This window comes from Galeopterus variegatus, unplaced genomic scaffold (genome assembly GCF_000696425.1).
Source record: "Galeopterus variegatus unplaced genomic scaffold, G_variegatus-3.0.2 Scaffold2331, whole genome shotgun sequence".
Lineage (NCBI taxonomy): Eukaryota > Metazoa > Chordata > Mammalia > Dermoptera > Cynocephalidae > Galeopterus > Galeopterus variegatus.
The window spans coordinates 170,878-182,306 of NW_007728442.1; the positions used below are offsets into that span (position 1 = coordinate 170,878).

General features: G+C 38.7%; 1 protein-coding gene across 1 annotated transcript in view; it reads left to right on the forward strand.

Moving 5' to 3' along the window:
- SLC4A1AP (solute carrier family 4 (anion exchanger), member 1, adaptor protein) overlaps window positions 1–11,429 on the forward strand; it is a 31,685-nt gene that overhangs the window by 7,205 nt on the left and 13,051 nt on the right. The window contains exons 6-8 of the mRNA XM_008581340.1: window positions 5,635–5,726; window positions 6,021–6,139; window positions 6,672–6,858. Coding sequence (XP_008579562.1) covers window positions 5,635–5,726; window positions 6,021–6,139; window positions 6,672–6,858 — 398 coding nt within the window. The remainder of the gene's footprint in view (window positions 1–5,634; window positions 5,727–6,020; window positions 6,140–6,671; window positions 6,859–11,429) is intronic.

Consider the following 11,429-nt stretch of genomic DNA (forward strand, 5'->3'; position numbering starts at 1 on the left):
CTTGACAAATGATTTCTTATGCAGTAGTATCTTCCCCCACCCCACCCCAAAACTAGTGCGTAGGTTTTATAGGGGGAGAAAATTCAACTCAGTACTGGAAGAAACATTCTTTTTCATAGTCTTGGCAGAAAGTGATTCCTGCATCCTTAAGTAATAAGTTAGCAGTGTTTTGGTAGAAGTTGGATTAAAATATTCTGCAGAGTTTGAAAAACAGATCTTTAAATCAGCCAAGCCTTGAGTAGATCTACCATCCGTTCCCAAACTAATGACTAGAGCCAGGGTTTATTGTATTTAATTAGATAATGTAGAAAAAAAAGCTGAAAACACAGGAACTGGCCTATATTTAGTTTCCTTTTCTTCCTCTAGATTATGATTTCTCAACAGTTTTCTCAAGCATATTCTTATGGTGTAGGTTTAATCTCTTTTCCTTTTTTTCCCACTTTTTTATTTTTGATATTGCTCTAAAAAATGTAGGGAATCAGGGGTCAACAAAAGACACTACTGTTTACTATACCCAAATTCTGAACAGTTAAAAACAGAACACAGAAGACAATCTGTTGGCAGTCGATCATAGTGAATACTCATTGAATGGCAGGCGGTTGCTAAACATTTGATATGTGTTAGCTCATTTAAATTGTACAGTATTATTTCCATTTTACATTTGAGGAAACCGAGACACAATGTGGTTAAGAAACGTGTAAAAATCACATTGGCTAGTCAGTAGAGGAGTTAGGAATCACACAGATAGTGCATCTTCAGAGCTTTAAGTCTGTATCTGTAAAATCCTTGACTGGAGAATGGGGAGCCCGTGGACATGTGGTTTAATGCCTGTACTACCACTTCCCCAATCTTCACAACTGCAAGCATGAGCAGGCTCTTTATTTCATCCCAGGATAGCAACCAGAATAAACCTTCTGTTCAGGCTGACCAATCACTTTTCAGAATAAATTTGAAATGTTCAGAGATCAAGTATTCATTAATAAAGGATGTTGAAGGATGCGATTAACATTTGTAGAAAGTTAAAATAGATGGCCTCCATTCATTCCCCAATTCAAAAATCCTAGGCTTTTGTCTGTTTCAAAGGCTGGGAAGTACAAAGTCTAGGAACACATCTGGTGAGAGTCTTCTTTGGTGGTGGCTTTACAGCAATGCAGGGATCTCACATGGCAGAAAATGGCAGAGCAGAGAGCTCTTTTTGTTTTTTTCTAAAGGTGGTAATTGTATTTGTTTTTCATGTGTTTGGCTTTTTTTTCCTGTTTTTGCACTTATTGCTTGTTCTTCCCACACCTTTCAAATAGTTTTTCAGTATGTTTTTTCATATGATCAACAACATTAAGTAATCTGTCACTTCTTACTTCCGATTTTTTTTTTTTGTCCTTTTTGTGACCCGCTGCACTGCGCTCAGCCAGTGAGCGCACCGGCCATCCCTATATAGGATCCGAACCCGCGGCGGGAGCGCCGCCGCATTCTCCCGATTTTTTTTTTGAGATATTTCTCCTAAAGAGTATTACTCTCCTTTTAGGGCTTATTGCTTTCCAAAAATGTTATCTGGAGCCGAGCCAGTGGCGCACTCAAGAGAGTGTGGCGCTGGGAGCGCAGAGGCGCTCCCGCCGCGGGTTTGGATCCTATATGGGGATGGCCGGTCACCGCTCACTGGCTGAGCACGGTGCCGCCGTGTCAAAGAAAAAGACAAAAAAAAAAAAAAAAGTGTTATCTGGAACTTGATTTTGCTGTTGACCTTGAGATTTCCTTGGCCTTTCTCCAGGGGTGGTTTTTCTTTTTGGTAGGCTGGTGGGTACAGGGATCTGAACAAGGTCGGATTTTCTTTTTCTTGATTCTTGTATTTTTTCATATTTCTTGGTTTATTCCATTGTTTTAGTGGAGCACAACTGCCTGGGCAGGTTAAAAAGTTAGCACAACACCAGAGGGCATGGGTAATTATAGTCTTCAATGGATTTCATATCTTTCATTTTTTTCGGTCTACTTTCTTGTTTTGGTGGACATCCTCTAGTAGATTTCTGAGAAAGAATGTATAGAAAGTAAAATTTATTAAATCTTTCATTCTGAAAATATAATTATTATAGCTTCAGTCTTGATTAGTAGTTTGGCTGGGAATAGAATTCTAAGTTGGAAATAATTTTCCTTCACCACTTTGAAGGCATTGCTCTTATCATCTTACATCCAGTGTTGCTAATGAGAAGTCCTAAACTGTTCAGATTCTGACCTATGACAGTACTTCAAAAAGTTCATGGAAGGATTCATATTGTTTTTCAATTCTATTTTTCCACAAACTTTTTGAAGAACCCCAGTATTGTATGCTATTCTTTTTTTTCCACCTTGCTAGAAGTTTGTAAGAGTTTCCCTTTTATACTAAAGGTTCTTAAAGTTAATTATGATGTACTTTCTTTGGGTCTGTTTTTGTCTATTTTTCTGGGTACTTGTTGGGTCCTTTTGATATAGAAATCTTGGCAGTTCAGGAACATTTCTGCAATTAAGCTATTAATTGTTTTATCCCTCATCTTCTCTCTGGAATTTTATTATTCAGATGTTGGACCTCTTGGACTGAGCATCTAAATTTCTTTTTTTTTTTTTCTTCTTTTTTCCATCTCTGTGACTCTTTGTTCTTTCTGGGGGATTTCTGCAACTTTATCTTTCAGTATCTTTGTTTTGCCATCAAGGTTTTAATTTCTAAAAGTTTATTTTTATTCTTTAACAGTCCTTTTTTTTTTTTTTTACAAAAGATGACCGGTAAGGGGATCTTAACCCTTGACTTGGTGTTGTCAGCACCACGCTCAGCCAGTGAGTGAACCGGCCATCCCTATATGGGATCCGAACCCATGGCCTTGGTGTTTTCAGCACCGCACTCTACCGAGTGAGCCACGGGCCGGCCCTAACAGTCCTTTTTAAAACATATATCCTGTTGTTTCATGGATTGTAAATATCTCATCTTTGTTTTCTCCAGGTTAGTTTTTCTTTTTGTTTGGGCTATATCCTGCCTGTGAGACGTTTTTCTCAGGTGTCATGCAATCCTTGATTGTAGATTTTTATTTGGGGATGAAAAAGGTGATTGAAGCTTGGAATATATAGGTGGGGTTTGTTGACTTTGAGCAATGCTATAGAATGATGTGGGTGGGCCTTTTGTTGGGGAACCTCTGATATAAGTATCCCTCAGTTTTTCTCCTTTATGGGCAAGATTCCTCTAGGAAGTACTCTTCCAATCTCTTGCCTGAAAGGAAAGAACTGGCTGTCAACATTCCTAGAGCTAGATGGTGGAAGATGGCTAAGCCAGTTCTCAGCATTCAGCTATTTTCAGGACAGTACTGTTTTTGCATTAGTGCCCATGCCCTTAACTGTACCAGTCAACCCACAGTCCAAAGATTTTCTGTTTTACCCTTTCTGGAGATTAACCTCTGAATTTCTCCTGGGGGTGGGGAGGTAGTGAGTAGGCAGGGAGGAGGATCCATTTCTCAACCAACTTTTACTCAGCCCTCCTTATTTTAACACTACTATCTATCCCCAGTTCCAGGTCTTTTTGAGGATTCTGCAGTGTAATCATATTTCCCTAGTGTTGGTTTAGGATTCATATTTTTTAGTTCTGCTTAGTTTCCACTCATCTGTCTGCTTCTAATTTCCGAAAATTTAGGTTGCTGTTCTCTCTGTCTTTGTGATTTGATGTCTTTTTAAAAGATCTCTCTTTTTTTTTTTTTTGTCTTTTTTTTGTGACCAGTAACGGGATTGCAGCCCTCAGTGTCGCGCCCGTACCGTGACCGGCAACGGGATCGCAACCCTCAGTGTCGCGCCCGCACCGCGCTCAACCAGTGAGCGGACTGGTCTCTATATGGGATCCGAACCCTCGGCGGGAGTGCCACCGCGCTCCCAAGCGCCGCACTCTACAGAGTGCGCCACCGGGCCGGCCCTTTTTAAAAGATCTCTTTACTATGATTTTAGTGGGATTTGGGGAGAGAGTGAAATTGTATATGTATGTTCAATCTTAACCTATCAGTCTTATATTAAGGAGGACTATTTTGGTTGCAAATAATAGAAACCCAATTCAGGCTAGCTTAGAGGGAATGGTTATTGGCTTCAGAGGCTCAGAAGAATAGATCATGGGATTAAAGGAAGAACTGTATGGGCCAGGACCTCAAGTTCTGAAACCAGAACTTAGTACTGCCAAACTAAACTCAGTATCACCAGGACACATATGAGCTGTGTGAGTCTGTCTCATGAGTGCATGGTTTTATTTTTCAGACAGATTCTTACTCCATGCAGAAAAGTTGATTGCTTGTAGGCCTGTATTTATATCCTCTCAACTTTAATAACCTCTTTGGAAAAAGATCCTCTTTTCCCCTATATCTAAATACAAAATGAGGAGCTTGCCAGTTAGCTCAGTTGGTTAGAATGCAGTGTTATAACACCAAGGTCAAGGCTTCAGATCCCCATACTGGTCAGCTGCCAAAAATAAAATAAATAACTAAATATAAATATGAGGGGAGGATTCTTATTGATTCGGCTTTGGTCACATGGCTACCCCTAAACCAGATGAAATGGGGAAGGAATTTTCTAGAGGAAAGATGTACTTTACCAGCACAAGGGGAGTAGAATGGTGTAGGGCAGACAAAAAAGTAATAGCTACTGTAATTCACTATTGATGGACTACACATTTTTTCTATTATAAACAATGTTGTACTGCTATCTGTAGGATAAATTCCTAGAAGTGGAATTGCTGGAACATTTTTTTTTCCTTTTTGTCTTTTTTACTGACCGGTAACGGGATCGCAACCCTCGGCGTCACGCCCGCACCGGGGACCGGCAACGGGATCGCAACCCTCGGTGTTGCACCCGCACCGCGCTCAGCCAGTGAGCAGGAACCGGTCTCCACATGGGATCCGAACCCTCGGCGGGAGCGCCGTCGCGCTCCCAAGCAGCGCACTCTCCAGTGCGCCACCGGGCCAGCCCTTGCTGGAACATTTTTAATGTTGACAGATGTTGTAGGATTGACCATCAAAAAGATTGTGTCAATTTACATTTCTACCAACTGTTTAAAAATCTATTTCCCCCAAACCTTGCCAAACTGCACATTATTAATCTTTTTATTTGTTTCCAGTCTAATACATGAGAAGTGGTATCTCATTTTTTAATTTGTATTTTGCTATCTTTTAAAAGCTTAACATCTTTTCAAACGTTTGGCCATTTGTATTTTTTCTGCAAACTGCTTTTCATTTTTTAACTTTTTTTGTTGTTGGCTGGTAATGGGATTCGAACCCTTGACCTTGGTGTTATCAGCACCACACTCTAACTGAGCGAGCTAACTGGCCAGCACTTGCTTTCATTTTTCTTTTTCAAATTTTCTTTCTTCCTGTTTCTCATTTATCTTTTTCTTTTTTCCTTTTTGTCTTTTTTCGTGTCCGGCAAATTTTTAAAGCAGTAGCATTGAGATCTGGTACTTTTGTGATCTGTACATTTAATGGTAACAAACAACTAGTCTTATAAGTTGTTGGAAAAAAATTTGGCTTGCTACTACATACGTTTATCCAGGTCAGTTCATTAATGAGCATGCTTGGATGTGAAATTACTTCCAAAAAAAGAAAGGAAAAAGTTCCAGGTTGGGACAATCTGAGGTTAAACTGACTTTAGGCTTTTGATAGTCGAGAGGAATCAAAGGAATTTGGAGGAGTATGGAGTGGTAATAGTCTGAAACACTATATCCTTCCTGAAATTATCATAAGGTGGCATGCACTATATTTAGTAATATTCAGAACTAAAACATTAACCCACAATCTATCCTTTTGATTCATCAGTGAAAATAAATGCTTTGAGCTCTGTCTTTGAGTAAAATAAAGTCTGGATTATTTATTCTGTTTAATTCTGAATTCTTTAATTCAGAAATTAATTTAATTACTATTAAATAAATTATACTTTTAATTCCATAAGGAGCATATTTAACTGGACTTCTGAATTAATCCTCTTAAAACTTGTAGTAACAATAGTGAAAATAAGAGAAGGGTGATAAGGTGACATAGGGTAAAAGAAGAAAAACATTTGCTAACCCTGTTGATTTGGGTGTTACAGGTTGCAAAGTTAAATGATGCTGAAAGGGAACTCTCTGAAATTTCTGAGAGGCTAAAAGCCTCAAGCAAAGGTAAGGCTTTCATCAAATATTTATTGAGTACCTGCCATGTACTCATATAGTGCACTATGCTAGGCATGAAGGCTACATTGGCTAATAAGATATAGCATACAGAATATGAAGCCTTTCTAAGGAGCAACATAGCATTTCAGAGCTAGAAAGAACATTACAAATGATTTGGCTAACCTCTTTATTTAATAGTTGAGGGGAATGAAGCTCATTGAGACAATAAGGCTACATTGGCTAATAAGATATAGCATACAGAATATGAAGCCTTTCTAAGGAGCAACATAGCATTTCAGAGCTAGAAAGAACAGTACAAATGATTTGGCTAACCTCTTTATTTAATAGTTGAGGGGAATGAAGCTCATTGAGACAAAGTGACTTCCCAAGATCTCATAGCTGTAACCTGTTTCATTATTCCTAATATCAGTAATGTCCTCTGTTCAGCTTTATGTTAGTGACTTCTCTATGGAACCCTTGGCTGAATTTTAAACTATTTGGAGCCATCTTTCTAAACATGTATCATCCCTTTCTTGGACAGCTCTATCAGAGTCACCATCTCAGGATTCTTTAGATGCATTCATGTCAGAAATGAAATCAGGGAGTGCATTAGATGGTGTGTCCCGGAAGAAACTTCACCTGAGAACTTTTGAACTAAGGAAAGAACAACAGAGACTTAAAGGGTTAATAAAAATTGTAAAGCCAGCAGAGATTCCAGAACTAAAAAAGTAAGTAAGTCTTAGTTATATGTGGAATTTTAAATAAGCATGGTGTCATAGATAACATTTTGAATTATCCTTTATATTCTTGGATAATCATTATATAATAGAAATATGTAAAGACCTGTAAATGATAAATAGATAATCAACCAAACAAGAGAAAAATGGATAAAGGATATCAACTGATACGCCAAAGAAAAAGAATTACAGATAGCTTTTAACGATATAAAGAGATGTTCAACCTCTCTCATAATAAGAGAAATACAAATACTACAATGTAATACCATTTTTTATCTATGAAATTGACAAAGATTCATGAAGTATGATAATACATTGTGCTGATGTGGCTATGACAAAAAGGCACTTTCTTATATTGCTCATTGAAAGGCACGTTAGTACATTCCCTATACAGGACAAATTGGCAGTATCTCTTCTGATTACAAATGCACATGCCCTTTGATCTAGGTGTTTCATTTCTAGGAATTTGTCCCTCACATACTTAGGAAATGGTGAATATATATTGCAGCATTATTTATAATAGTAAAAGATTAGAAACCACTTAAATATTTCTCAAACGGGATGGGTTAAGTAAACTGTAATATATAGATATACAATAGAACACCATGTACCTGTGGAAAAATATGAGGCAACTATTTATGTAAGATATGGAAACCTTGTCAAGATATATTACGTAACAAAAGCAAGCTACAGAACAATGTCTGTAACAGGCACTGTCTATGTAAAAAATGGTGATAGGGGAATAATACATAAGTAAGTAGGCCATAGTTTGTGTGTAAGATCTGTTTAGATTGAGTTCCCAAAAAACAAGACTCTGAAATACGGGTTCATCTGCAAGTCTGCAAGTATTTTATTGAGAGAGTACTCTAAGGAGAAATCTATATGGGAGTGAGGGAAGCAATATAGGGCAGGGAATAAGCTGGGCAAAGATGATGTTTCAGGAGAGCCTGACTGGTACCATAGATGCAAGGGGCCTGGGCTTTTATAGCCCTCCCCCTGCCCTGCAACCCTTTATTGGTGGGGTTGGGGGAAGAGCACACAGCAATTCTCCTGAAAAAGTGCAAATGTGACCCTTTAGCAGCTGGCATCTGCAGTAGCTGGTTGGCCTGGTAAAGGGAATCTGGGAGGGGTACCAACAGTATCTGCTACTGTATCTCTGGAAAGATTTATAAAAAACTGGTAACATCAGTTGCCTATGGGGAAGGAAACTGGGTGGCTGGGGACAGCAATGGGAGGGAGATTTTTCATAGCATATACGTACACTTTATTTATATTTTCTGAGTTTTGAACCTGTGAATATACTTTCTATTCAAATATACTGAATTTTTAAAAAGAAAAAGAAAATCCTGCCCCAAATAGCCACACTGCTTTAGGTCTAAATTTATTGTAATATGGTTACAGTTCTAGTTTTGAATACCAAATAATTGGAAAAAGTAAAAATCATATTAACAGTTTTGTTGCAATAAAACTATTTGTTAATAAAAGCAAATCTCTGCTTTGAAAAAAAACCCTTTCAGCATGGGTATGTGAAGATTGATATTAGATACATTAGACATATTGGAAAAAGAGGTTTAGAGCCCCTTCTTAAAAGGAGAGCCTCAGTTCCCACAATGAAGGTGAAGAGAGTAGAGGAGGGAGATCCCTGAGAGGACCCTGACTTATATTTTCCTTCAGAAACTTGTGGCTGGAAGTTGTGAAGTAGAGCTTAGCTTGCTGTCTTTCTCTCATTTCTTTCTTCCTTCTGGTCATAAACATGGGTTCAAGCAGCAGAGCTAGGTTAGAGTTCATTAGATTAGCCTGGGCAAGGGCTTGGCACAGCCACATTTCAAAATCAGGAATGGCAATCTTGAATAATAGGGTTTTCCATAGTTTTAAGTTGAATCTACCCTAGTCATTCTTGAGTCTCTTTTCTCAGGAGTGATAAATATTAGATTATTTTAAAACCACAGATGAAAAGATATGAGCATAGATTGTCTTTTAATGCCTGTATCTGTCATTCCTAAGAACCAGCTGACAACTGTTTAATGTATTTAAATACTTTTTTTAAAGTATGATTTCTTTTTTAAAAGGAGAGAAGGATAATCTCCTGGAAGTTAATTTTATTGTTAACTTTGATTTTTGGGAAATTATTGGAACAAATTAACTCAGATTTGTTTGCAGACATCTGGAAGATTATTCAGTAATTTATAAACAAAATTTGGGAAATAACTCTTCCCAGACTTGGCTAATATTTATGTGTGCATGTGTGTATGTGTGTGTGTGAAAAAGAGGGAAAGAGAGAGAGAGAGGTCCAGTCTTTCAACTTGACAGTACAGGGTTTTAAAATTTTGGTCTATGGTCTCATCAGTAAATTTTGAAAATGTAGAGTAGGTTATTGTAGAAGTGAGCAACCCCTATGAGCACAGTCCAGGTGGGCATCTCAAAAAGTGATACTGGCTAGGTGGCTTTATCCACTTCTGAAGATAACTGCAGGAAGTTTCTTGTTTGCTTTGAATCTGTGCTGTTCACTACAGCACATCTAGCTACATGGGCTATTAAAATTTAAAATTTTTTAAATTAAATAAAATTAAAAATTCAGGTCTCATTCACATTAGCCACATTTCAAGTGCTTAATAGCCACATGTGACTAGTGGCTAGTGTATTGGACAGTGCACATATAGAACATTTCCATCATTGCAGAAAGTTCTGCTGGAGCATGCTGCTTTAGATTGTCAGTAAGCATTTATTAAGTACCTCGCCCCTGTGTACAAAATCTGTTTGATGCTGGGAGCATTACATAGAAGAGTTTCTCGGTATTGAGAGGTCCTTCCTCTTACAGAGATGTAGAGACAAAATGTTTCTGGAGCCCTTGATCATCTGTGCAGAAAACTTATCCTTAAATTACTGGCAGGTTTGTTCAAAGACTTATGTGTAGTTTGGATATTTAATACAGTGAATCCTAGATTGGTTCACAAAAGTCTGTTTGACCCGTGATATTTGAGTTACCTTACTGATAGTGAGGAGGTAGGTTAGCATAGAGTTATACTTCCTGGGTTTAATTTTTAGTTTTATCAATTACTTCTTGGGCATTATGTGGCAAGTTATATAACTTCTTTAATCCTCATGTTCCTCATCTGTAAATTGGAGGTGATGGTGCAGAAGTGAAATGAATAGCACTTGAAGTGCTGACATATGTATTATTGTCATCATTGTCATAATTTTTACCAATCCTCATGTTCCTCATCTGTAAATTGGAGGTGATGGTGCAGAAGTTAAATGAATAGCACTTGAAGTGCTGACATATGTATTATTGTCATCATTGTCATAATTTTTACCATTTTTGTTATGACTAGCAACTATTTATAGCATTGTTTTTGTAGAGAAAAGGTAAAAACTCAGGAGGTGTATCCAGAGTAAACAAATTCCCAGTGAGGTTTTTTTTTTTTGTCCTTTTTGAGACTGGCCGCACCGCGCTCAGCCAGTGAGTGCACCGGCGGTCATCCCTATATAGTATCCGAACCCGCGGCGGGAGCGCTGCTGCGCTCCCAGTGCCGCACTCTCCCAAGTGCGCCACGCCACGGGCTCGGCCCTTCCCAGTGAGTTTTAATTCTAATTCTGTAATCCTTTACCTTGATAAGTCAGCCCTTGTGGGGTATTCTGAACTAGAAGACATATCAGCTTCCTCCAGAGCCTCCCCTTCTGCTGTCAGTATGTGTTTGCCTGATTTCTCCTCCTTTCCTACTTTGGATATTGGCCTAGATGCTGTGTATCTTCTCCCTACTATTCTCATTTGAGGGTTGAACTTCCAGACATTCTACCTAACTTGGTCTCCCACTCTCACCCCACAAGCAACTCATGATTGTGATCCCATCTTCTTTTTCATTTCCTTTGGGCCAGTCTTTGCTCATCCTCCAGTTCAGCCCAGCTATTTAATGTAGCTGGAAAACATCTTTGATGCTGTTGCTTTTGTCTTTCTATGTCAGAGCCTTCCTGAGGCCTGTGGGGAAGGGTGTGAAGGATAACCATTTGGCAAAGAGTCTTTCAGGGCCAGGCAGACAGGATTGTTCTGTTGGCTTTAGCAAGGGAATGGGTTCTATCTCTGGTAGAGAGAAAGTAATTGAAGCTGGGCCCAAGAGCACCACTGAGGGAATAAGATTTAGGTAAAAGAAGGCAGTAGTGGCAAGTAGAGTTCAGGCTGGTTCAGGGTAGCCAGTTTTTGGTATGGGTCACTGTGAGTCAGGAGTCAGGAGTGTCAGTACCATCCCTATACTCCAATGTTCACGGCTGTCCCACGGTCAGTGTGAATAAAGCATATGTCTTTCTTCCCCAGTCTAGTATGGTTATTCTGAGTATTCCTCTATCTTCTCATGCCATCTTCTCATTGTCACCTCTGCCTACACTCTGTCTCATTTGACTCAACTGCCATCCCTTTTGTTTTTGCTCTTTTCTCCCCCTGCCTCTTTCTAAGTTTTACTGTCTTCTTTTTTCTCTTCCTCAGCTTTGGCCTAGTGGGCTTAGTTTTATAACTATCTCCAGCCAGTGAGAATGTTGACTAGCTCACTAGTTGCAGTGTTTCTCACATG